The sequence below is a fragment of the Cibotium barometz genome, chromosome 46 (assembly GCF_041138505.1).
Source record: "Cibotium barometz isolate CiBa-2024 chromosome 46, ASM4113850v1, whole genome shotgun sequence".
Taxonomy (NCBI): domain Eukaryota; kingdom Viridiplantae; phylum Streptophyta; class Polypodiopsida; order Cyatheales; family Cibotiaceae; genus Cibotium; species Cibotium barometz.
The window spans coordinates 23,933,302-23,960,838 of NC_141091.1; the positions used below are offsets into that span (position 1 = coordinate 23,933,302).

The following is a 27,537-nucleotide window of genomic DNA, read 5'->3' on the forward strand; positions in this document are numbered from 1 at the left end:
GTAATTATTCACTTCACGGGCAAGGTCTCTGGTTCAAGTCCAGGATGGCCCATGTGCGCCAAGAGGAATCAGGAGAAGCATCTGATCAGTTCACGTATGCTTTACTTGGCCCAAGCATAGGGGATATAGCTCAGTTGGTAGAGTGCCACCCTTGCAAGTGGGTCATTGCGGTTGGGTGCCTAATTGTTTACGTGGTAATGATGCTATCTCCCACCTGAACAGGTGGCCAAAAAAACAAAAAGAAAAGGTCCTGTTATGAGGAAAAAAAATGATTGCTCTGTGCAGACTACAGCCCTCGAAAGAGGTACAAACTAAAAAGACTAGTTTCTTCACCGGGAAAAAAATGATTGCGCTGTGCAGACTACAGCCCTTGAAAGAGGTACAAACTAAAAAGAACAAAGGAAAGGGAAAGCTCTCTCTCTAGTTGGTCCCTCTTAGAGGGAGGCTATATCGGAGTGGGGAGGGTGTGTGTGTGTGTCGGGGGCTTGGGAGCCACATTGGGACTTGTATTGCAATACAAATGTGGAGTGCCCAGGAGTAGAAAAGGGCCCCGAGCTCCTTCCACGGCCTTTCCAAACCCCTTTATGTGGTTGAGAGGGGGGACAATAACTTGCTAGGCCACCTTGGCCTAGGTTGCTTTGTAGTCTCTTCTTGCCCAGAGGAAGTTGTGTATGAGGTGCGTAACCTGTGCATCACAACATGAAGTGATGCATCTTACTTACGGTAGCTAGAAAATGTGGTTAGTCACCACCAAGCTGCTTGCGAGGGATGACCGTGTTGAGCTCTAGTAAAGCAAGTTCCTCGCATTGCTGAGGAGGGGAGCTATCTGCTGCACTGGGGCATAGTTGCATGCAATGGAAATGGTTTATGTCTCTGCACAACGGAAACGGCCTAAAACTAGGAAACGGAAACGGAAATGGAAATGATACAGGCTAGCATTATATAGTAGATGTAAAATAGAAATGATAAAAAATGGTTGAGAGAAATAGACGAGAAACATAGTATTCATAATTTGGAAGATCTAACAAGGAAAAGTAGTGAAAGTCAAAATTTAGCAGGGAAAAGTTGTGGAGGAAGTCCTTAGGTGAAATAGGGAAATGGGAAACGAAATGTTGCTTCAAGAGAAATGGAGATTCCACAAGTTTGGCTATGAAACGGCTGTTTCGCATTACTATGCACTGGGATGATGTGGATGCCCACCTGACACCCTAGATACTGCATGGTGGTGCCTTTGGGAATCTATTGGAAAGCACCAACTAGTCTCCAAGTTGGGGTGCGGGAGGGTCCCACTTAAAAGCCATATGACTTGTGCCAACTGCTGCAAGAACCGGAGGCGAGACAAACTCGTCAATCGCCGAGGCAAAGCGTTCAAGATTCCTTTCTGAACTGGAAACATAGGCGGCTGTGTCATCCACAAAATTTGCATCCAAGAGCTCCTCCAAGGTGCGAAATAGGGAGTTGAAGCTGTTGAAGTTGTATGTCGTGCGAGCGCAAGAAGGTACTCTTGGCCTTCACGAAGAAAAGGAAGAGCAAGGGGGTCAAAGAGCAGCCTGGGTGCAGTGAGTGGGAAATCTGGAAGCACTTGTTCCTGGCCCTTTGAATGAGAACTTCTCAATGGGTGAAAGAGTAAGGAGCCCTGACCCTCCCAATCTAGGCCTCCGAAATTCCCATTCGGAGCATGGCACCCTCTAAGAAAGTCAAGTCAAGTCAACTTTGTCATAGGCCTTCTTGAAGTCAAGGAGGAGGGTTGTCAAATCTTCATGCTGGAGCAGTGCAGCTGCAGCTGCCTCCCAGAAGGGAAAGGTGCTATCTAGGATATGCTCCTATCCCAGATAAAACGTGTTTGCGAGCCAGTTTAAGGTAAGCGAGGTGGGGCTCAAGACGATGGCTGTTTGCTTTGTTGAGGATCTTGTAGGTGGTGCCTAGGAGAGTGACGGGAAGATCATCCCCCTCTTTGTGTTTCAAGTGTTTAAGGGCCTTGGCAAGGCACTCGAAGAGAGGGGCTGTCATCACGACCTCATTCAGGCCAGCCTTCTTCAGATCCCAGTGTTGTTGCTGATTTTCCCTTGCCAAGCTGCAAATATCAAACTAGACTCCAAGAAATGGGTCTTTCTTGTCAAGAGTCGAGTCTAGTATCGGGTATATGTTATGTACCTGGACACTAATCTATGGATTAGGGATCTAATCTACTGGGGTTAGGGGGGTTGGGATTAGGAATTAGCAGGCTGATAATTGACTAGGATTCTTGGACTGATAAAACAAGCTTAATGGCCTTTTATAGCGAGTTAGCTATTTATGGCATAGTTCTCACTATATAAGTGAGAGCTTGGATTATTATGAGATATAGTTGTGTGGATGCACCACTAACGGTCTAGCTTGGACCAGGAGAGGAGACATGCTTATGCCACGCACATGGTGAGTACGTAGGTTGGTGTGTCGAAGGCCTACGAGCAAGCTTCAGTGGTATGGGATGCCAGAGTTAGACATGGGCCTATGGGATTTTGCAGGAAGCCCTAGCCTTGGCTTGGGGAAGATCGGTGGAGGCCAATTGGGAGGTGAGCTAGCCTGTTACCTCATGATTTGGTTAAGGACTAAACTTGGTTTTCAGTTGTGTTTAGGGAGATTCAGGGAAGGACTTTACAATATATATGCACAAATATCAGTCAAATTTGCTTTTGTATGTGGATGTAAGGTGTTAAGCTCGTTTATTAGGAGGAGATCTAGATGTGCTAGAGAGATTTTTCGGGGCACAAAAGAATTTCTTCAGAGGCTACATGCAAAAGGAGTCTAGCCAGGACTCTTATGTGTCATTTACATCAATATTGTTTGGTTGATTACTGAGTTTGTGTTTTCACCTCTAGCTTTGTGTTATGTCATAAAAGCTTGCTCTTATGTTTTGCAGAGAGCTGCTGCAGAAAGGCTTTTGAGGCAGCTACAAGAACACCCAGATACATGGACTCAAGTAGTTACAATCCTGCAAAACTCTCACAACCTAAACACAAAGTTTTATGCCCTCCAAGTGAGTACTTGAGAACTGCGCTTCACTTACTGTAACATGAATACCTTTTTTTCTTTGTAATCAGGCAAATTAGTAGATAGTAAGACTACTTGGTCATTTTTAAAAGCCTTATTTTTATAGCCTTGGACATAGCATAACTGTTATGCTTTGTTAAGACATAAAAGTAATTCCTTAATGGTGACAAAATTACATCAGGTATTGGAGGGGGTAATCAAGTACCGTTGGAATGCTTTACCTCTAGAGCAATGCCAGGGAATCAAGAACTACATCTCGGATCTTATTATACAGGTTTGCATATTCATTATTTCTGGATCTCTATTCACATATGTGGTGGGCTGTTTCATAGAGCTATATATATCTATATTTTCTTACATTGACAGTCACATTTTGCTTGGTGTTCCAGCTTTCCAGTAATGATGTTACATTCCGGAGAGAACGCTTGTATGTCAATAAGCTGAATGTGATCCTTGTCCAGGTAGATGCCCAAACTGTTCCTTTTGTGTAGTATCAACATAGTAGTTTCTGTTTGAAGAACATGTGAACTTGTTTTTATGCATAAACCTGCATCTACTCTTGGTGTGATGATGTAATAAGGGATATAGTCTGTTCAAATTATGTAGTCTGCTATGCATGGTTTCAAGCTATTGCTTGTTAAGTTCAGGAACTAAACCTGAACCTTTTGATATACCATTGGGCACGTTCGAAGGAAACAAGTGAAGGCGAAGCCACATAGAACCATATCTATGTGTGCGGTATTTCCTCTCAGATGTCCTTCGGTGTGTATTTGTGAAATTGAGGCGCTGTGGTGGCTCCTAATTTATTGCTTGTAGCTTTGGCTTGTTGTCGTGCCTCTGGATGCCTCTATCTGATTGCTTATACATAACATGCTGGTACAGTCTTCGTGGTTGAGATTGAACGGTTGAACTTTTGAAACCGGTTCAGTGAGCTCTTCTTGTAGTGCAAGCTAAGACTGGAGTTCGTCCCTTGCTAAGACCCGACTTTCCATCAGTATATGCCCTAAAAATGAAACTTCTAACTTTGAAGCAACCTTCCTGCCTTCAATGTGCATGAAAGAAGGATATCAAGTATAAAAGATTGGCCTGAGCACTAAAGTGTGTACTTCTGCTCTCGTAACATCCCATATCTGTGTATTCCAAGGTGCTTAGTGATGATTATTCTTGTGTGCTGCTATGAGTGCAGGTCTTAAAACATGATTGGCCTGCTAAATGGCCAAGTTTCATCACGGACATTGTATCTGCGGCTAAAAGCAATGAGACACTCTGTGAGAACTGCATGGTTATCCTCAAGGTGCAGTATTGCAGAAAGACCATTTTTTTGGTCTTTTTCTTCTAGTTCCAGTATAAGAAAGTGTGTGTGCATCTGCCTGCATATGAAAAAGTATGCACACATCAGAAAGGGATGGATTTTCTGCAAAAAGCATAAATTTTTATTAAAATGGCTTTGGTAACTCAACGAATCAAAAGCTTACTTTTCCTTTCTCGATTGCACCGATGATAGCTTCTAAGTGAGGAGGTTTTTGATTTTTCACGCGGTGAATTGACACACAGCAAAATCAAAGAGCTCAAAGAGTCATTAAACAGGTATGTTTCATTTCTATGTTGAAAATGTGATTTGGAAGTTTTTAGCCTTTTTGAAGTATCTTCTCCTTAGACATATGACTATGCCAGGCCATACAAGTTCTGTAGCGCTTAGGAACCTATATGCTTTTTGTAAGGTTTAATATGTTTACGTTACAAAATTTGGGGCATACCCCAACAAAAGGGTGGTTCTCACCAGGTGTGGAGGGCTGGGGATCATTACAGGCAAGGGGATGCATTGTGTCTCTTTGTGCTACCATCTAATTTTATGGTTTCATTGAAGGGTCAAATGTCTGGTATGCCAAAGTTGTAACTTGAGCGTATGCTGTAGAGGCATGTATGAAATAAGTTTAGTGCTCACTTGGTAATGTTTGGCTGGTGGGTTTTCAGCGAGTTTCAGCTCATCCATGAGTTATGCCTGTTCGTGTTGTCTTTTTCACAACGCCCAGAACTTATTCGAGCCACTCTAGGGACCCTCCATGCCTTCTTGTCGTGGATACCATTGGGCTACATTTTTGAATCTCTTCTGGTGTAGTATACATGCAAGCGATATATCATTCAGTTTTGCAGCGCAATGTTTACCATTTCCTTGTGCTTTATGATGATGATTCGTCATAGTGAAATGCTCTGCTTGGGATTTTTGAAATTGCAGCTTGATACATTGCTGAAGCTTTTTCCTATGGCGGCATACAGAAATCTTGCACTTCAGTGCTTGACTGAGGTATAGTTTGCTCAAAACATCTAAAGCTCTTACACTTTATTTTGATTGAAAATTAGTTAGTTGCGTCTTTTAGAAGTGGGGCTGCCTTGTTTGAGGGGTTCACGTCATGTTTAATGCCACGTGCATCCCTCACTTGGGCCACGTGGACATGCGGTACAATCAAGTGCAAGGACCTGAAGAAGGACACTGCAATTTGTGAGTCCTTGTCCAGGGACGGGCCACCAGGCACACAGGTTGTGTCATTGAATTTATAGGAGCAAGTGAGTTTATAAAAAGCCAGCTTTAATTTTGTGCTTTCTTACCCCCTTTTTAGACTCAACACCAAAAATAATATATCCCTTTCTAAACTTGATCAACTCCAAGTTTGGCCTAAGCTTTTTCCATCATGCACCTTCTCCCAAAAGCTTTGCCGTGTATGGACAGCTTTTTTCTGTGCACCAAATCTGCCCTAGCTGGTTGACCTGTACCTGGCGGCATCTTGTTCAGTCAGTGCACAGGCCCTGTACGCTGCTCACTGCTTGCTGCCCAGCCAGTGCATGCTGCCCACGCTGCTGCCTGACCTGCTCATGGTAGGCTATTAGTGCCCTGTTATCAGGCTATTCTGCCCCAAACAGCCCATATGCTGCTGCCCCAGGTTTACCTGTGCGCTGCACACTGCTTGTGGCTGTGTGCCACTTGCCGAGGTGCAATCTGCCTTGTATCCATACACTCCCCAACCATGTAAGGTGGACAAATTTCTTGTCCATGTTTCATTTTTAGATTTTGCATACTCTAGGCAAGAAGAATTTGGTAGTGGATGCTTTGTCATGGAGGTCCCAAGTGCATGTAGTGACTACTGTACCATCACGACTTGTTAGGGATGCGAGATATGTATTCATTGGACAGACTTTTAGCTTATTTGGGCTGATTTGAATGGGGGTATTTCTGTCCCAGCTTATTCGATACGAGATGGTTTTCTAATGATGCAAACCCGTATTTGTGTGGTCCAAGATTTGCGTCAAAAGGTTATGGAAGAGTGTCATGTTCCTCCGTATGTAGGTCATCGTGGTGTAACGATATTTCTTTTGGCCGGCTTTACGCAAGGATATTGAAACTTATGTTCATGAGTGCCTGGTATGTCAGAAAGTCGAATTTCACAGGCATAAAACACATGGTTTGCTTCAGCCTTTACCCATTCCGCATGAACCATGGGAAAGCATTGCCATGGATTTTATTATGGATCTACCCAAATCTACTCATGGTAATGATGCTATTTGGACTATCATTGATCCCTTTAGCAAGCATGCACATTTTATTCCTGTGAGGAAAACAATTAAGCCAGAGTACATGGCAAAGCTGTTCTTGGTTCACATTTTCATACATCATGGCATGTCCAAATCTATCGTGGGGGATAGAGATCCTCAAACCACTAGTTTATTTTGGTGGGCATTGTTTGATAACATGGACACGAAGCTGGTTGACCTGTACCTGGCGGCATCTTGTTCAGTCAGTGCACAGGCCCTGTACGCTGCTCACTGCTTGCTGCCCAGCCAGTGCATGCTGCCCACGCTGCTGCCTGACCTGCTCATGGTAGGCTATTAGTGCCCTGTTATCAGGCTATTCTGCCCCAAACAGCCCATATGCTGCTGCCCCAGGTTTACCTGTGCGCTGCACACTGCTTGTGGCTGTGTGCCACTTGCCGAGGTGCAATCTGCCTTGTATCCATACACTCCCCAACCATGTAAGGTGGACAAATTTCTTGTCCATGTTTCATTTTTAGATTTTGCATACTCTAGGCAAGAAGAATTTGGTAGTGGATGCTTTGTCATGGAGGTCCCAAGTGCATGTAGTGACTACTGTACCATCACGACTTGTTAGGGATGCGAGATATGTATTCATTGGACAGACTTTTAGCTTATTTGGGCTGATTTGAATGGGGGTATTTCTGTCCCAGCTTATTCGATACGAGATGGTTTTCTAATGATGCAAACCCGTATTTGTGTGGTCCAAGATTTGCGTCAAAAGGTTATGGAAGAGTGTCATGTTCCTCCGTATGTAGGTCATCGTGGTGTAACGATATTTCTTTTGGCCGGCTTTACGCAAGGATATTGAAACTTATGTTCATGAGTGCCTGGTATGTCAGAAAGTCGAATTTCACAGGCATAAAACACATGGTTTGCTTCAGCCTTTACCCATTCCGCATGAACCATGGGAAAGCATTGCCATGGATTTTATTATGGATCTACCCAAATCTACTCATGGTAATGATGCTATTTGGACTATCATTGATCCCTTTAGCAAGCATGCACATTTTATTCCTGTGAGGAAAACAATTAAGCCAGAGTACATGGCAAAGCTGTTCTTGGTTCACATTTTCATACATCATGGCATGTCCAAATCTATCGTGGGGGATAGAGATCCTCAAACCACTAGTTTATTTTGGTGGGCATTGTTTGATAACATGGACACGAAGCTGAATTTTTCATCAGCTTATCATCCTCAAACCGAAGGTCGGAGTGAAATCGCAAATTCAGCCATAATTGATTTGCTCAAATGTTATGTATATGAGCAGAAAATAGATTGGGAGAAATTCTTGTAGCCTGCGATGAGCTAGGACCGTATGAAACAACGGGGTCTTTCTTTAAACCCGAGTTTAGTGAGTTTAGTAGCAATCCTTTAAAACAACATACATGAAACTGAAATTAGATGTAGACGAGTCGACATTAGATGGGGTCCCGAATTACCCACTGAAGCCCCCCCCCCCCCCCCCCCTGCAAGCAGGAGTATTTGCTTTATTTCTTCTTCTGGAGACTATAAACAAGCTGAATTGTGTCCATAAGACTGAGTGGACAAACTGACTAGCTGACAGCCAAACGCAAGGAAAAAGTGACCAAATGCTGGCAGAACTGTGCATAAGCTTTAGGCGTTTGTGAAGCTATCTTCGAGAGTAATACACCGGCCCGAGGACTGAGGGCATGAATTATAATGAAGTACATCATACCTTTACCTTGATGTCCTATACCATCAAGAGGTATAACTCCAATCCAGCAACATGTAGCTATAGTGTGAAATGGTAGGTGAGTAGATATAATCGTCTATATAAGAGAACATCATATCATAACCCAGCCTCAAGATAACATAGCCTTAGCCTTGCTCTCCCTTGAGTGTGCCCCATGTCCCTATTATATAGGAGGGTCCTCAAGTGACTCTTGACTCTCCATTTCCCATGTTTGACCCTTGGATGCTTGACCTTAACCTTAACCCTTAAGGTTAGTCCTATGTTCTCATGCTCACAAGCCTAATGTGGGTTAGCCTCCTAGTATATGCACACATAATGTGCATATAACATACTTCCCCTCTCTCAAAACATTGCACTCTTGCAATGAAAAGAAGGAAAACTGCACTGAACAATATCAACCGACTCCCAAGTCGAATCCTCTATTTTTCTATCTTTCCACCTAATTTTAACCTCAGGGATTAGTCACAACTACAAAGTTTCTTTTTTCTAAATTCAAGTATCTTATCAGGTTCATGTGGAACATAGGATAATTCTTCGACTTCAACGAGTTCTTGAGGAGTAACTGTTATTCTCACCTCCCAGTTTTCCTTTCAATCTATTGATATAAAAGACTGGGTGAACTCTAACATGTGGAGGTAGTTTAAGTTTATACGTAACCGTGCCAATCCGATGTATAACTCGAAATGGACCACAATATCTAGGAGATAAATTTGAGTATTTTTCTATTGACAAAGTTTGAGATGTATCCGCGGTGGTCCGATGTATCCCACATTTGCTCATGGAATTATCGGCGTCTCGAGTTACCCATATCAACATAGAGAGTCATCAACGTCTCTATGAGTCACATATGTCCATTCGTAAAACCATCAGGCTGACTATATAAATCACATGAAGTACGGAATTAGAGAAAGAAATGCCAACAAAGGAAAAATCTAAATTTCCTTAATCCGAACACAACAAGATAAACTCGTTGAACTCTAAAGAAAGATTTCAGCAAGTGAAAATGTCGACGAGATTACACTCATCAATATATGCAGGCTATAAATAAAAGAAGTTTATCTAGAGAATGTCCACACAACTTTAAATGAATTCAAAAAATGAGATTGTCTTTGAATGTTGAGGTCAACATGCTAAGTGATGTAAGCAAAGCAACTATCTTGAGCCCAAATTATCCCATAAGATAATATATGTGAGGGATCGCTAGCGTCCCATACCACCATGATACTACCCATACATATCTTACCAATTTGAAACTCCTTAGTATGTCGTCTAGGAAATATGAATAAAATCCTGTATAAAAGAAATAAGATGGCCTTATCCTAGACTTTCACATACTAAAATCTGTCTCTATATACCAAGGGCCTCTCCATATGTCTCCATCCATCAGTGCTACCAGCTCGGCTGTGGTGATCCACTGAGGGTCCCTATATCTCCACTGCATACAGCATAGCTGAAGTGACCAAAGTGTCAAAGAGCCAGAGCTTTGTTTGAGGTTCCTGAAACTAAACCTGCGAACACATCCTCTCGTCTCCCCAATGCTGCATAAGCTCTGGTCAATCTGGTCTCTGCTGCTCTCCTCAAGGAAAATAGTGGGCCACTGAAAACCACACCAAGGTAAGTATATGCATTTGTATACTCCACTGTCTCCTGACCATATGTAAAGGTGGGTACTGACCTCCTAACCCACTGTGCTGTGGTGTTAAACACCATCACCTTGGTTTTACCAAGGTTAACAGACAATCCACTGTCCTCTGCAAACGTGTGCAATGCATCCAAATGACGCTGCATCCCCTGTGGGCATCCCCTGTGGAGAATCTGAGATCAGCACAATATCATCAGCATACAATAACAGCGGAATCCATGTCCCTGCTAGCTGTGCTCCTCTGTCACCCTCCCGCTCTACATAGTCTGAAACCTCATCCACGTACGTCCCAAATAAGGTGGGAGAAAGGGGGCAGCCCTGTTTCACCCCAATAGTGGAGTGAACCATCTCAGATATACCCTGAGTAGTACGTACCTGCCCCACAACTGTCCTGTATAAAGCCATGATTCCCCAAATCAGCTCTGTGGGCACTCCCATCTCCTGTAGTCTGCGCATCATATGCTCTCCCCGTCCTCATCCTGTCAATAGCTTTCCTTACCATCTCAGCAGTAAAGAAAGCACGTCTCTGGGCATGGCTCCGATGGGTCTGGCAGGGGCGGCTGTCTTGCTGCTGTGTACAGGGATGCTGCATACTCACCCCAAATCTCTGTGGAGGTAATGGCTGGTGATGGTGAATGCTCATGGAATAGTCTCCATGCCTCGCCTGAGTCCCGACTCATAAATAACTGATACAAATCCCCCTCTAATTGAGCAAGATAAGCTCTCTTCTTCCGTCGCACTAGGTGCCGGAAGGTAATCCGTGAGTGTTTGTGAGTGGTAACACCCATGAGCACCTCTCTCTGTAATTTGATCCTCATCTCTTTGCACTCCTCATCATACCAACTGTTCTGGGGCATGTTCCCAGATCGTCTCCGTGTAGGTTGACTATGGGGATATGCCTCTGATGCTGCAGCATGAAGCGTCTCTATCAATATCTGAGTGAGCTCATCTAATGGCCGTCCCGGCTCCTCGGCACATAAGCGTCTGGAAGGGAAACGAATGATAAGTGCTCTCTCCTTAGAAGATTCGCCACCACTACCTTCTCTCTTCTTTCCCACTCTCCATGCCTTTGTGTGTGTGGCTTCAATGCCCATCATAGAGAAGAGCTCCTTGGTTTCCCCTTCCGCATCATCACGGTCTTTTAGACCGGACACTCGTACATGTAAGGCCGGGGTCTTCCTCCTTTGCTCCTCTTCAAGGGTCATGTTGATGATGGTGGGAGTGGGGATGGGTGACGATTCTTTACCTTTCCCTTTCTTGGCGACCTCGATCCATTTCTCCGCCTCGTCCATCTTCTTTTGTGTCTTTGTGATCACCTCCACCCATGAAGATGTCTTCTCTTTATGTTGCTCCTCCTCCTCTCGAATGATCCTCATTTGTTCCTTGATGGTATTCAACTCTTCAATAAAGGAGGGCTGAAATTTTCCATCCTCAAGATTGCTTTTTGAAGTGGCTTCCAACTCCTTTTTGAGGGCTGAGATTTCAGCCGCGTGACTTTTAGCATGCAATTTGGCCTCCACTAGTTCCTCCTTTAAGGCTGAAATCTCAGCGTCTTGCTTGGAAGATCTCTCTTCGAGCTCTTGGATTTTGTCAAATCCCTTCTCGAGTTTGGAGAGGCGGTTGATGATTGCGGTGACGGAAGAGTCGACCATCTTCTTGTTTTCTTTGATAATTGTGCCGAGCTTGTCCTCCACCTTCACGAGCTCCTCTTTAAACCCGGTCTTGGCCATGACTTTTTGCACAACTTCCCACAGCCAATGGACTGAAAATTAATTAATCCATGACACAGGCGCGAAACAGCAGCAACAGCAGGGGGGGGGGGGGTTCAAGTCATGTAGGGAAAAGGGAAAGAGAGGAGAAGAGAGTTATGTTGCTGCCTTGGGGGACCCGAGGAAGGGAGGGACAGGCCAACCCAGGCGAGAAGAGAGGCGGGCGAACAGCGAAGGGGGGGGGAGGGGAAGCGGGTCCAGCGGGCGATCAGCGAAAAGAAGAAGAGGGCGGCGCACGGGCGAAGGGGGCAGGGCGGCAAAAGCGAAGTGAATAGGGCAGGGTAGGGCAGGGCGGTGCTGAGAGAGAGAGAGAGAGAGAGAGAGAGAGAGAGAGAGAGAGAGAAATGAAATGTTATATTAACGTCTTCAAAAGGCCAAAGTGACCTATGAGACCAAAAATACAACCATGTGACATCTGATACACTGGCTGGAAAAGAAAAGAAAGAATTGAAGGGAGGCAGAGGGACGGGCCAGCCCAGGCGAGAAGAGAGGCGGTCGAACAGCGAAGGGGGGCGGAGGGGAAGCGGGTTCAGCGGGCGATCAGCGAAAAGAAGAAGAGGGCAGGGCAGGGCGGCGCAGGGGCGAAGGGGGGCAGGGCGGCAAAAGCGAAGCGAACAGGGCAGGGCGGGGCGGGGCGGCGCTGAGAGAGAGAGAGAGAGAGAGAGAGAGAGAGAGAGAGAGAGAGAGAGAGAGAGAGAGAGAGAGACGTCTTCAAAAGGCCAAAGTGACCTATGAGACCAAAAATACAACCATGTGACATCTGATACACTGGCTGGAAAAGAAAAGAAAGAATTGAAGGTAAGTATCTAGCCCTACAATACATCAGTAGGGAGCATCCGGAAGCAGCAACTAGGGAGAGTGGGAAGCTAATGCTACTAGTCAAAATGGGGTACATGAGTACATGGATACATGAATACATGAATATGGGGGAGTACAAAAGTGAGAGTGAGTACAACATTATATGGCTGGAGTGGTAATCATCATAGGAGCTCTAGCATGGGTCTCTGCCGGATAACCTGGATATCTGCCATAGTGAAATGCCTGGTCGGACGAGCCCGATGCCTCGCAATGATGCTCTGAATCCTCCGGTGTAGGCACCGTCTCCGATGTGAGGATCCGCGAACCCTTGGGCGTCTGGATCTGCCCAACTGGATAGCTCTCTCAACTAGAGTCCCACGGGGTGCCCACTGCTGGGTTGTCGGCTGTGTGTCCTTCCGGGTAGTCCCTCTAAAGAAGTCAGTAATCTGTCTCTGTGTGGACTCCCTGCCAGTCGAGCGTCTGCTCCTGATAATGGACTCTCTGAGCCTACGGATCTCCAGGAGATAAAAGCCCAAGCATCGTTGATCACAATAGTCCATGACTCTAGCCAGTGGTCCAAATCCCTCTCTGAAAAGGCAATGGTAGCGCCCTCGAATCTCATAATATGCTGTGTAGCGACAGATGTAGTGCTCCTCCGTCTCTGGCTCTATCCAACAAATCTGACAAATCCTGTCCCCTGGAGGTATGCCTCTAAATCTGCCTGTCTCTATCTCTAACTGATGTGAAGAGGTGCAGATCTGCCCAATGGCGCACCTCAATCCATGAGACAGATGGGTATCCATGTGGCTCGGTCTAAGTATAACGCCATCCTCGGTGGTGCGGAGAAGATGGTCTCTATAGAAAGCCATCTTCGTCCCCAACTTCTGTGAGGGCTCTAGCCATGTCCTCCTAGTGTCCAACTGAACGAGGTCCTGTCTGATGACTACTAATCTCAGAATGTGTCAAGGTGAGAGAGGGTGCCTCCAGAGAGTACTGGAAGGGTGGAAGTCTGTCTAAACTGAACCCATGGAGCTCAAACCAGGATGCTATCTGCGCGTACCAACATGAAGTGTCTCCCTCCGTGGCTAGCTGATGAGAGGACTCTAAAGCAAGTTGTGCATACCGGTGTTGGGGAAGCTCCCAGGTGCTATGAATGAAGGACATTGATCTGGCAAGAGCCTCGACTATGATCGGTGGTTCCCATCTCGGCTCTGATAATGTCATGGGGTACCGAGGTCTTAGCCCGAATCATCCTGGAGATCATGGACACAAGTGGTCTCTCCATCGATCTCCATCCATCGTATGTGCGTCCTGATCGACTGTGACGATCTAGGCTAGGCCCCCAGATCTGTACTCCATATAGCATAGCCGATGTGACCAGTGTGTCAAAAAGCCACAGCTTAGTGCGTGGCTCCTGAAATTGTACCTGTGAGCACATCCTCTCTAGACCTCCTAGTGCTGCATATCCTCTAGTCAATCTGGCCTTTGCTGCCCCCCTCATGGAAAATGTGGGCCCAGTGAACACCACTCCAAGATATGTGTAAGAGTCAACATACTCCACTGTCTCCTGCCCATATGTGAAAATAGGCGCTGATCTCCAGACCCACTGAGCTGTAGTATTAAACACCATAACCTTGGTCTTACCAAGGTTAACTGAGAGCCCATTGTCCTGTGCATAAGCATGTAAAGTATCCAAGTGCTTCTGCATACCCTCTGGTGAGTCTGCTATAAGCACAATATCATCAGCATATAAGAGCAGAGGTATCCAAGTGCCAGCCAACTGGGCTCCTCTGTCCCCTTGTGTCCCAATATAATCAGAGATCTCATCAATGTATAGTCCAAATAGAGTCGGAGAGAGTGGGCAGCCCTGTTTCACCCCTATAGTGGAGTGTACTGGCTGGGAGAGACCCTCTGAAGTCCGCACCTGCCCAACTACTGTCTCATAAAGTGCCATAATACCCCAAATGAGCTCACATGGAACCCCCAAGTCTTGCAGCCTGCGCATCAGTCTAGCTCCGGGCACTGTGTCAAAGGCCTTGCGGAAATCCACAAAGCCACAGTAGATCCTCCACCCATGTGCTCTGCCCTCCTCAATGATAGCCCTGAGGGTAAAGATATGATCCAACGTAGAGAATCTCCTCCTGAAACCGGCCTGTCCCTGAGCTCGGACCCCTTGTCTCTCTGCCCATCTGCTCAACTCCTGCTCAAGAATAGAGAGAGAGAGAGAGGCTCACATTAAAATTTCAAATGTGGCAGGTTGCGGTCCTTAGTTTTGGTGAGAGAAGCGAAGCGAAGAGAAAGGGGGCGAAAGCGAACAGCAGAGAAGCGAAGAGAGAGAGAGAGAGAGAGAGAGAGAGAGAGAGAGAGAGAGAGAGGGACTCACATATTAATTTCAAATGTGGCAGGTTGCGGTCCTTAGTTTTGGTGAGATGTATGATCCACAATTTGTAAAGCTATACAGTGTTTTCATGGTTCAGTTGCAGGTGATCATATCTGGTTCTAGTAATGTAACTGGGAGTTTCAGGGTTGATACTTGCACCAAATGAGGGTGTTCCACTGTCATGATTCAATTGAGAAATAGAATTTGACTTTAATTTCCGTTATTTTGATGGAGGTGTTTGGCTTTCCAACTCCAGCTAATACTTCCGCCTGGAACAAATATCCCGGAAGCATATGCAAATGGATCTGACGATGATCAGGTCGAATATGCATCCCCACTTTGCGTGCTTATATTCAGTGAAGCATGTTCCATTGCTTCAGTCAGGATGAAAATGGCATGCAATTTGTTGTGTATTGACTTGTGCATGTTCTTATCAAGTTCTTGTAATGGCTGCAGGCCTTCATACAAAATCTGGCTCTTTTTTTAACGACCTTTTTCAAGGTTCTTCTTGAACCTTTTTTTTTTTCCGCCGCGGGGGCGGGGGTAAGGGCACTGCTAACTGAAGGTTTATGGGTACCAAGTTTCCTATAGCGCTTTAACTTGCCATCTTGAATCAGGCACACATAGGAGTACTGGAACAAACACTTGAAAATCAAGCTGCTCTAATGCTTGGATTGGAATATTTGATTGGTATCTCTTACGTCGATGATACAGAGGTTTTCAAGGTATTTTGTTTCTCATTGTGGTCTGGTGTTTATGGTTTCACAGAAATGCTTGTGGCTCAATGCTGCTGGTTGACAATGCTTTGTTTGGTGTGAAGGTGTGTCTGGACTATTGGAATGCACTTGTATGTGACCTTTATCAGTCAGAATGCAATGTGGAGAACCCTACGGCTGCTGCCATGGGTCTTCAGGTTAAATTACTGTCTTTGTGCATAATAAGAGCTGTTTGAATTGGAGATTTCATAGGTGCATCATACCTCGAATTTTTGTTTTTGAGGCAGTTATTCTCTTTTGAGCAATCTAATCTATCGTGTCCTGCCATTATTGTGTGAGAGAGATCTTTAAGTAGTAGTTGATATCTCAACATCATCGATTTTTGAGCTCCAAAGGGTTGATTTACCTTCCAATCTTCATGACAGAGTGGTGTTGTGGTACATTCTTGCCATGAATTAGCTGTGTGGACTCTATAAGCCATGGCCATGCTTGGGTTAGCAGTTGGATTTACGGGGAGCCAATTAATACTCCCATAAAAGCAGGATATTAAGAGCGACTAGGGCCTGTAGAGTGGGAGTGCACATGGCTGAGTGTTGAACCAACAGTATCTGGGCCAGGGCTGTCAGTGTGTGGGCAATGTTCTTTATGGTCTGGAGGCATCAGATTTAGGTGTTTCGCCCTATCTAACACTTCCATGTTAGAGGTGGTTCTAAGTGGTTGGCCCTATGGTTGGGCTATATATTCCTCGTGCATTTGTGTGTGTAAGCTAGGTGCTCTGGATGAAGGCTGACCGCGGATGGTTACACGATGTTGTAACATGTTGTCCTTCTTTTTTTGTACTTATGGTAGGTGCCCATGGTTGCTGGTTTGGTTGATGGCATTGCGATGTCACAACGCAAGCAACTGTATGTCATGCCGATGTCCAAATTGAGGCTTCTTATGATAAGTCGCATGGCCAAGCCTGAAGAAGTCTTGATTGTAGAGGACGAGAATGGGAACATTGTACGCGAGACCATGAAAGATAATGATGTGCTTGTACAATACAAAGTGAGTCTTCACCCCCCTTCTTTTCTTGCTTGGCTAGTTACAAAGATGGCAGATAACATATTTTTAATATAGTTTTGCCTGTACTCTAGTCCTCTGAATTCTCTCTTTGATTTCACAGATTATGAGGGAGACTCTCATTTACTTGTCCCATCTTGATCATGAAGACACTGAACAACAGGTACCTGTGAAGCTCATATCTTTTCATATTTTCCTCTCTTTTTTTTTTTCCCGAATTTGGAAAGGAAATAATACATTTCCTGGCAACTTTATAGATATGTTTTGATTTTTAAAATACATCATATGTTTCCTGTCTGAGTTGTGCTTGCAGATGTTGAAAAAATTGAGCAAGCAGCTAAACGGGGAAGAATGGTCATGGAACAATTTAAACACACTTTGCTGGGCAATCGGTTCAATATCAGGGTCTATGGTGGAGGATCAGGTTTAGAAAAAGCTTGCGCAATTTGCTTCATTGTATTTGTGAATATATTGACAAAAATATTCACCAAAACAAAATATTGGGCTGTTTTTAAAGGAGAACGTATATTATGTATATTTAGGTGTCGGGGTGGTTCAAACTATATTATGTATATTTAGGTGTCGGGGTGGTTCAAACTATATTATGTATATTAAGGTGTTGGGGTGGTTCAAACTATATTATGTATATTTAGGTGTCGGGGTGGTTCAAACTCTGTGGGCAATCACCATAACCACTCAGGCAAGGGATTGCCTGGGACTGTCTTAATTTTACATCCTAACAATAATAGGAGCTGGAGCATATATACATAGGCATGTTTATTCCCTTTTGTGAGCGCTTTCTCCCAATTCTTTACTTTTGTGCCTGTAGGAAAACCGTTTTTTAGTCACAGTCATCCGTGACCTTCTGAATTTATGTGAGATCACTAAAGGGAAGGACAACAAAGCTGTGATAGCAAGCAATATAATGTGAGTCTCTCTCTCTCTCTCTCTCTCTCAGGGCCACATTGCATCACCTTTTCAGGGAGTGGGGATTACCTCCCTATACGATATCATCGACAAGGATGGCACATGATGCTTGGTGATACATGAGGTCTCTATGCTGACTCCATTGTACACACAGGGTTAGTGTAGTACGCTGGCCCTGTTATTCTGTTTTGCAGTTAGTTTCTTCTCTCATGTTGTGACATACAGTTAAGTCATGGTTTGTGTGTCACATCTTTAGGTCTCATAAACCCTTTGGGTCTTTTGTTGAGGTTGATATAACTTCCTCCTCCTCCCTCCCTCCCCCCCCCCCCACACACACACGCACGCACGCACGCACCTACACACGCACGCACGCACACACACCACCACGGCTACAGAGGAGCACGAGTCATGACTTCTGAGATCCCCACGACAGCAGTGAGTCTTCCAAGCATTTGTATACGAGCTGTGCACCCCCACCCATATGTGTACATGCTTTTTGCTTCCCACAGAACATGCAATCCAAGAGCGGTTGACCACTATTTTATGCTTTTTCCTTGCATGGTTTTCTTCTTACTTAGCGGGGTGTTGAATAATCAGGTATGTGGTCGGCCAATATCCTAGATTCTTGAGAGCACATTGGAAGTTTCTCAAAACGGTTGTTAATAAGCTGTTTGAATTCATGCATGAGACACACCCAGGAGTGCAGGTAAACTACTTTTTAGTAGCCAACTGTGGTGTGTAATACGTCTCCTCTTTTATGTTGTTTTGTTTTACAGTGTTATGTATGATTCCATTTCAGGACATGGCATGTGACACGTTTTTGAAGATTGTGCAGAAATGTAAAAGGAAGTTTGTCATACTTCAGGTTTGTTATTTTGTTCCTTGTTATGCACATGGATATGTGTGTTGTGTGTGCATCCATGGATATGTACATACATCATATTGAAGTTTGTTAGCCAAAATTGCGGAAACTCCATTTCCTTGAGGGCACCGTTTCCGTTTCTGTTTCCCATTTCCTAAACTCACCTAAGGACCTCCCCCAAACTTTTCCCCTGCAAAGATGATCTATCCTAAGTTTCTCATCTATTTCTCTCAACGTTTTTCTAAAATCATTTCTAATTACAATTACTATATAATGAAATAGACATGCCGTTTCCTAGTGCTTCTGTTTCCTTGTTCAAGCGGTTTCCATTGCGAAGACATCATCCGTTTTTGTTGCATACAATTATCACATACATACATGCATGCATGCACAATTCACATGCACATGAGAAAATGAAATGATATATTAACGTCTTCAAAAGGCCAAAATGACCTATGAGACCAAAAAGGTTACAACAATTGGTGGATCTGATACGATGTTTGTGTAAGAAAAGCTAAAACAACTAAACAACTAACTGAAACTGAAACAACAACTATGGGGAAAAGTAAGGTACTAGGAGCTCCTAATGGATAACAACTGGGAAGGAAAACCCCAGCAACAAAGGTAAGCATCATATACATCACTATCCAAAGATGTCTCTCATCGGTCGATGGCAGATATCCTCAATGTCCTCCATGGTGAGTACTCTGACTCGACGTTTCCCATGCCGTGCTAGTATGGTCTTGATCCTCTGTTGTAGTCTCTGCCGGTGTCGAGATGGGCCTCTCATCTTGGGGCGCCTGGACCGCCCTAGCTCTATAGCCCGATCAATCAGTGTACTGGTGCGGCTATACTCTGGGGCTAGCTGCAATGCGTGCTGGCCTGACTGTTAATCTCTGGTTGAGAGAAGTCTGTAATCTGCCTCTGTAGGTGTCTCTCCCTCTCTGATCCCCTCCCTCTCAAGAGACCCTCTCTATGTCTACGCAGCTCCAGCAAGTATAATCCGAGGCATCTCTGATCCTGGTATCTCATGACTCTGGAAAGTGGTCCGAAACCCTCTCTGAACAGGCAGTGAAAACGGCCTCGTATCTCATAATATACTGGACAGTGACATATGTAATGTAACTCTGTCTCTGGCTCCATCTGGCACAACTGACAAATCCTGGCCTCAGCTGATACTCCTCTGAATCTGCCAGTCTCAATCTCTAGCTGGTGTGAGGATGTGCGCATCTGACCAATAGCACACCGTACCCCATGAGAAAGAAGTGCATTGTATAAAGGAGACTGATCGAGTGAGTGCCTCTACTACCAATGGGGGGGCAGCCATCTCTGCACGGATAATATGATGTGGTACGGAGGCCTTGGCCCTAATCATCCGGGAAATCATAGAAACCAAGGGCCTCTCCATACATCTCCATCCATTAGTGCTACCAGCTCGGTTGTGGTGATCCATTGAGGGTCCCCATATCTCCACTCCATACAGCATGGCTGAAGTGACCAAAGTGTCAAAGAGCCAGAACTTTGTTCGAGGTTCCTGAAACTGAACCTGCGAACACATCCTCTCTAGTCTCCCTAATGCCACATAAGCTTTGGTCAATCTGGTCTCCGCTCCTCTCCTCAAGGAAAATAGTGGGCCACTAAAAACCACACCGAGGTAAGTATATGCTTCTGTATACTCCACTGTCTCCTGACCATATGTAAAGGTGGGTGCTGACCTCCTAATCCACTGTGCTGTGGTGTTAAACACCATCACCTTGGTTTTACCAAGGTTAACAGACAATCCACGGTCTTGTGCAAACGTGTGCAATGCATCCAAATGACGCTGCATCCCCTGTGGAGAATCTGAGATCAACACAATATCATCAGCATACAATAACAGCGGAATCCATGTCCCTGCTAGCTGTGCTCCTCTGTCACCCTCCCGCTCTACATAGTCCGAAACCTCATCCACATATATCCCAAATAAGGTGGGAGAAAGGGGGCAGCCGTGTTTCACTCCAATAGTGGAGTGAACCATCTCAGATATACCCTGAGTAGTACGTACCTGCCCCACAACTGTCCTATATAAAGCCATGATTCCCCAAATCAGCTTTGTGGGCACTCCCATCTCCTGTAGTCTGCGCATCAGTCTAGCTCTCGGTACTGTGTCAAAAGCTTTGCGGAAATCCACAAAGCAACAATAAATCCTCCTGCCATATGATCTGCCCTCCTCAATAATAGCTCTGAGTTTCAAGATATGGTCAAGAGTGGAGAAACCTCTCCTGAACCTTGCCTGCCCTGATGCACGTATGCCCTCTCTCTGTGCCCATCTACTCAACTCCTGCTCAAGAATAGATGCATATAATCTAGCCAATGTGTGACCAATCATGATGGTATGATAATTCCCAGGAAGCATGGGATCCCCTGACTTGAAGATAGGCACAATCATGGACATATTCCAAGTCTCAGGAAAACCCTCACACATGGCTCGGTTAAACATCATAGCAATCTGCAAGCATATCTCTGGCATGAATAAAGTGCTCTGCTACCAAACCATCATGATCATATGCTCTCCCAGTCCTCATTGTGTCAATAGCTTTCCTTACCATCTTAGCAGTAAAGAAAGCACATGTCTCTGGGCATGGCTCCGATGGGTCTGGCAGGGGCGGCTGTCCTGCTGCTGTGTACAGGGATGCTGCATACTCACCCCAAATCTCTGTGGAGGTAATGGCTGGTGATGGTGAATGCTCATGGAATAGTCTCCATGCCTCGCCTGAGTCCTGACTCATAAATAACTGATACAAATCCCTTTCTAACTGAGCAAGATAAGCCCTCTTCTTCCGTCAAACTAGGCGCTAGAAGGTAATCCGTGACTGTTTGTGAGTGGTAACACCCTTGAGCACCTCTCTCTGTAATCTGATCCTCATCTTTGCACTCCTCATCATACCAGCTGTTCTGGGGCATGTTCCTAGATCGTCTCCGTGTAGGCTGACTATGGGGATATGCCTCTGATGCTGCAGCATGAAGCATCTCTATCAATATCTGAGTGAGCTCATCTAATGGCCGTCCCGGCTCCTCGGCATATAAGCGTCTGTATATCTCATCCGTGTACACGGTGTCAATCTCCCTCGTAAAGGTATAACGAGTGTGTGTGGAGACCTGTCCCAATGGAGTTGTGCTGAACTGAAATGTGAGAGTGAAGGACAAGATAGCATGATCCACTGCTACTCCAACCGGCCTAGTGCCTACCATAAATCCTGAAAAGAGGGAATGAGACTGGGCTGAGCCATAACATAGTCCAGTGTACTTGCACCATGCCGATGTGGAAAGCAAGTGAAACCGCCCGCTGCCGGGAATCTCTGTAGGCCATTCAGGATGGCCAATCCATGTGCAGTCCCCATGTCTATCAAATACCGCCCATACTCAGTGTGTTCCTCATCGTGTGAGAGTCTAGATAGGCCCATATCCCTAACATCAAGCTCCCTCAACATCTCCTCTGAGGTATCATAAAATACTGTCTGGTTATGGGCGGTTCTGGCATTGAAGTCCCCTAGGAGAATGATGTCACCATCCGTGGAGAACTCCCAAATGTCATCATCCAAAATAGAAAAGGGAGACTGCCCGTAGGTGATGCATACACTGATGTACTAGGAGCAAAATAGCATATAGCAATTTAGAGATATCTGCCTGTCTCTGCCCTCAGTCTAACCCACATGTACCTAGACTGCTCATCTCTGCGGACTATATGTGTCAGTTGCTGCAGCTCCTCTCTAAACAATACTGCCACTCCTCTTGAGCCCCGTCCTCTATGCTCTGAACGAGTCTCTTGTCTACAAGCCGTCTCCCATCGGTATCCACTAACATGTGGCATGGACTGTCCAGGAGCGTGATGCGTCTCAGAGTAGATGATAATGTTCCTCCCAGTGAAACTATCCTCAAAAGCCCCTACATCAAGGCGTAGAGATCCATTACAATTCCAAGTAGCAACTTTGAGTGTAGTCCCATAGGTCTCGCACCATCATGAAGAGCGCCTCTCCATAATCACCACTCTACCATCTCTATAGAAGGCCACTTTCCCTTTCTCTCGGGCTGTCCTTATCTCGGGCATAACTTCTTTCATGTGGGCAAGCTGCGAGAGTGTGAGGTCATCTCCAAGAAATATTCCCGTCTTCTTGAGTGTAGGATGTCTCTTCAAGAAGTCCTTCTTCGCTTCCATGGAGGGGAAACGAATGATAAGTGCTCTCTCCTTAGAAGATTCGCCACCACTACCTTCTCTCTTCTTTCCCACTCTCCATGCCTTTGTGTGTGTGGCTTCAATGCCCATCATAGAGAAGAGCTCCTTGGTTTCCCCTTCCGCATCATCACGGTCTTTTAGACCGGACACTCGTACATGTAAGGCCGGGGTCTTCCTCCTTTGCTCCTCTTCAAGGGTCATGTTGATGATGGTGGGAGTGGGGATGGGTGACGATTCTTTACCTTTCCCTTTCTTGGCGACCTCAATCCATTTCTCCGCCTCGTCCATCTTCTTTTGTGTCTGAGAGAGAGAGAGAGAGAGAGAGAGAGAGAGAGAGAGAGAGAGAGAGAGTATACTAAAGACCCAATGGGCCTATGAGACCAAAGTGATACAGTAATGTCCATGGCATATCTCATCATGGAATGGAAAATAAACCAAAAACAAAACATAAACATAGCTATCTCAATGAGGTGATACAAAACTGTCCATGGAAACTCATCATGGAATACTAGGAACATAGAAACATGAGAGGAGCATCAGCCCCCAGTAGGTGGTATGCCACACTTCAAAATATCAAGCATGGGGCTAATGAGTATGGCTGAGAGGTGTGCCTCAGTTGTGTCATGTGGGAAGGTAGCTCGATGGCACTGGAGCATGTCCTGGATCTGGAGATGATGAGGGGATCGTGGCTGACGTCCAGGGGGCCGAGGGCGTCGGGCACGTTGAAATGCGAATGCCCGGGCCGAGGTAACTCTTCTCGGGCAAGGTGGGTTGGGAGCAGCTTTTGTGGGAATGGAGTATGCTAGATATACTGGTTAGAGGTGTTGCAGTTGCATGTAGACATTGCCAAAGCATTTGATACAGTGCATTGGGACTTTATTGTTGTCACCATAAAACGTTTGGGATTTGGTCGGAAAATGACAGAAGTCATCTATTGGCTATATGCAGGTAGCACAGCTATATGTATCGTTGGGAAAGGATGATCATCACCCTGGACTTTGGGAAGATCGGTTAGACAAGGCTGCCCACTAAGCGCCATCTTGTATGCAATCGCCCCGCATCCTTTGCTGATGTATATGGATATTCTTACTTGGGAAGGAGAATTACATGGACTGGTATAGCCAGATGGGTCATCAATAGTTGCACATGCCTATGCTGATGACTCCTTTTTCTTCCCGGCAGACAGTTTAAGGGATTTAATACTTTAAAAAAATCCTTTTATGCATCTATTTATGCATAAAATCAAATTTAATAGAAATAACACTTTTAAAATAAAAAGAATTTCTTTATGCATCTATTTAAGCATAAAAATTAACTTTAATAAGAATAACACTTTTGTAATTAAAAAAATTCCATTATGCATCTTTCTATGCATAGAAATCAAATTTAATAAGAATAACACTTTTATAATTAAAAAATTTCCTTTATGCTTCTTTCTATGCATAGAAATCAAATTTAATAAGAATAACACTTTTGTAATAAAACAAATTCCATTATGCATCTTTCTATGCATAGAAATAAAAATATAAATAAAGAATGAACGATCAAGTACCCATCAGTCACAACTAACATTAAATGGATAGGTAGAATTGAAATATCCATCGACTTTACTCTTAGACATGAAAATATCAAATGCACTAAGGCACACAAATAGATCAGAGGCACTAGTGTAAATTTGAAATTATCAATGATACACACAAATAAGTATGAAAATAAGGAAGCTATCAATGTGAAGACCGAGTACAAGCTGAAATATAAATAGATTCTTGTGCATTGAGTCCAATAAAAAGAAAAATTCAGGGAGCAAGGCGATTGAGAGAAGTTGAGGGCTAGGAACAAGGCTGCAAGAAACATGCAATAGGGGTTTGAGGAGTCGGTATCAAGCAAAGATGGCACATAGATAGAATACAAAGTGAAAATCAATCAATTCAGAAGTATTTCTTTATATGTACGAGTACGAAAAGCATGGTACTGGTACGGTACGTATTGAAAGTACATTACGGATGAGTACGAGTACAGAATGCAACTATGGTTTGCACAACCTCGGATCGACATGTATCATCTTCTAATTTTAGGACCACATTTAACCTGTTTAGGCTTCAAATTCAAACCAATATAGACTTGTATTATCTATTTGGGAAGCCTAACATGTGTATCTATATATGTTTATATATATGTGTGTGTGTGTGTGTGTGAGTGTGTATATACACATATATGTGTAAATGTATGTATACACATATATGTGCATATGTAAATATACACATATATGTGTATATTTATGTATATGTGTGTGTGTGTGTGTGTGTGTGTGTGTGTGTGTGTGTGTGTGTATATATGTGTGTGTGTGTGTGTGTGTGTGTATATATGTCTGTATATATATTTGTCTATGTATGTATATGTATATATATGTACATATATATATGTGTATATACACAGATGTATATATATATATATACATGTATATATACATCTGTGTATATACATGTATACATATACATGTATATACATGTATACATGTATATACATACATGTATATACATGTATATAGATATATACATACATGTATATATATATGTATATACACACATGTATATATATACAGATGTATATATATATATATATATGTATATATACATGTATATATATACAGATGTATATATATATATATGTATATATACATGTATATATATATATATATGTATATATACATGTATATATATATGTATATATACATGTATATATATATGTATATATACATGTATATATATATACATGTATATATACATACACACACACACACAGAGGAGATTTAGAGAGAGAGAGAGAGAGAGAGAAGGAAAACGAGAGGAGACAGAGAGAGGTATGCATGCAATATATCTGTGTGTGTGTATATATATATGTATATATATATACACACAGATATATATATATATACATGTATATATATATATATATCTGTGTGTGTGTATACATCTATATATCTACAGGCCGGGTTTTCAGAGAAAAAGGTTTGCCAGGGATGGAAGATGACAGAGGGACTTCGGGACAGGATTGGGATGATGACAGTCATCCAAGAGCAGGTTGGATTCCCGTCATCAAGTTTAGCAGAGGGGGATGTCATGTGCATCACAGATGCCATGGACATTCTCAGGGCTAGATCCAGAAGAGGCAAACAGATAAAGACCATGAACCAGTAGAAGATGGACATGGAGCAGGACTTGGAGCAAAGCATGGATCAGAGGGCTGTCGGCTGCAAGAAAGAGGATGCTGGCTGCCAGAAGAGCTGTCGGCTGACGTCAGCAAAGTGTGGGCAGCAGGCGCATCAAGAACATCTAGTCGGCTGCATTAAATGGATTTTTATGAACTTGTAACTGGCCGACCAGCAGTCGGCCAGTTCCCCATGTAGTCCAAGGGCTATAAATAGCCCCCCTTGCTCTATGTTTTAGTCATTCAGCCCATTAGGGGTTTGAGTCATTGGGAGTCCTAGTCTAGGGCAGAATTTTGGGTGTTTTACCACCTTTTCAGGAAGGCAGCCAAGGGCTGCAGACATGTACCCTTTTTGTACCATAGTATATACTGAATTTCCAGCACTTCTCTCTCTCTCTCTCTCTACTCTCTCTCTACGTGCGTTTTTGCATCAGATGGTGCGTTTTTGCATCAGAAGGTTTCCAAGAGTGTTTAGGGCTGAAAGAAGACTTCCCAGAGCTTCCGCATGTTACATTGGTATCAGAGCGTCAGGCTCAGCAAAGCTAAACACTGATTCAGTCCCAGATGATGGTGTACAGGTCCAAGGTATAGGAAAGTACACGGATTCGAAGCCCAAGGCGAGGAGCACAGAAGCGGGAAGAACTCCCAGGAGGTTTGTTGGTGGTGTTCCACAGTGCCAGATGGGGATGGCAGTTCCGTGAGCCAGATAGGTTCTCAGGTAACGGTCCCAAGGGAGGTTTATCCTCCAAGGGTGATGTGAGAGTGCCAGACTCAGTTCCAGGAATGAAGACCAAGACGGTGTTCAGAGTCAGGGCAGGAATGGATTGTGGACTAGAGGAAGACCAGATGCATAGATCTTCATCAGAGACAGAGTGGTTTGGAGAACAGGCCGGGTTTTCAGAGAAAAAGGTTTGCCAGGGATGGAAGATGACAGAGGGACTTCGGGACAGGATTGGGATGATGACAGTCATCCAAGAGTAGGTTGGATTCCCGTCATCAAGTTTAGCAGAGGGGGATGTCATGTGCATCACAGATGCCATGGACATTCTCAGGGCTAGATCCAGAAGAGGCAAACAGATAAAGACCATGAACTAGTAGAAGATGGACATGGAGCAGGACTTGGAGCAAAGCATGGATCAGAGGGCTGTCGGCTGCAAGAAAGAGGATGCTGGCTGCCAGAAGAGCTGTCGGCTGACGTCAGCAAAGTGTGGGCAGCAGGCGCATCAAGAACATCTAGTCGGCTGCATTAAATGGATTTTTATGAACTTGTAACTGGCCGACCAGCAGTCGGCCAGTTCCCCATGTAGTCCAAGGGCTATAAATAGCCCCCCTTGCTCTATGTTTTAGTCATTCAGCCCATTAGGGGTTTGAGTCATTGGGAGTCCTAGTCTAGGGCAGAATTTTGGGTGTTTTACCACCTTTTCAGGAAGGCAGCCAAGGGCTGCAGACATGTACCCTTTTTGTACCATAGTATATACTGAATTTCCAGCACTTCTCTCTCTCTCTCTACTCTCTCTCTACGTGCGTTTTTGCATCAGATGGTGCGTTTTTGCATCAGAAGGTTTCCAAGAGTGTTTAGGGCTGAAAGAAGACTTCCCAGAGCTTCCGCATGTTACATTGGTATC

The 27,537-nt window shown here is 44.4% G+C and overlaps 1 protein-coding gene across 2 annotated transcripts in view; it reads left to right on the plus strand.

Annotated features, from left to right (window-relative positions):
• Positions 1-27,537, plus strand: part of LOC147612044 (protein EXPORTIN 1A-like) — an 83,986-nt gene that overhangs the window by 33,699 nt on the left and 22,750 nt on the right. For both annotated transcript variants that reach the window (XR_015263639.1, XM_086783879.1), the window contains exons 2-19: positions 2,903-3,019; positions 3,215-3,307; positions 3,423-3,494; positions 4,220-4,327; positions 4,538-4,620; positions 5,008-5,146; positions 5,270-5,338; positions 14,951-15,028; positions 15,182-15,244; positions 15,382-15,426; positions 15,543-15,650; positions 15,746-15,838; positions 16,491-16,688; positions 16,807-16,866; positions 17,017-17,127; positions 17,533-17,630; positions 18,228-18,336; positions 18,430-18,495. Coding sequence is in view for 1 of the 2 variants with exons in the window: in XM_086783879.1 (XP_086640005.1) it covers positions 2,903-3,019; positions 3,215-3,307; positions 3,423-3,494; positions 4,220-4,327; positions 4,538-4,620; positions 5,008-5,146; positions 5,270-5,338; positions 14,951-15,028; positions 15,182-15,244; positions 15,382-15,426; positions 15,543-15,650; positions 15,746-15,838; positions 16,491-16,688; positions 16,807-16,866; positions 17,017-17,127; positions 17,533-17,630; positions 18,228-18,336; positions 18,430-18,495 (1,710 nt within the window). In the remaining variant the exon portion in view is untranslated. The remainder of the gene's footprint in view (positions 1-2,902; positions 3,020-3,214; positions 3,308-3,422; positions 3,495-4,219; positions 4,328-4,537; positions 4,621-5,007; positions 5,147-5,269; positions 5,339-14,950; positions 15,029-15,181; positions 15,245-15,381; positions 15,427-15,542; positions 15,651-15,745; positions 15,839-16,490; positions 16,689-16,806; positions 16,867-17,016; positions 17,128-17,532; positions 17,631-18,227; positions 18,337-18,429; positions 18,496-27,537) is intronic.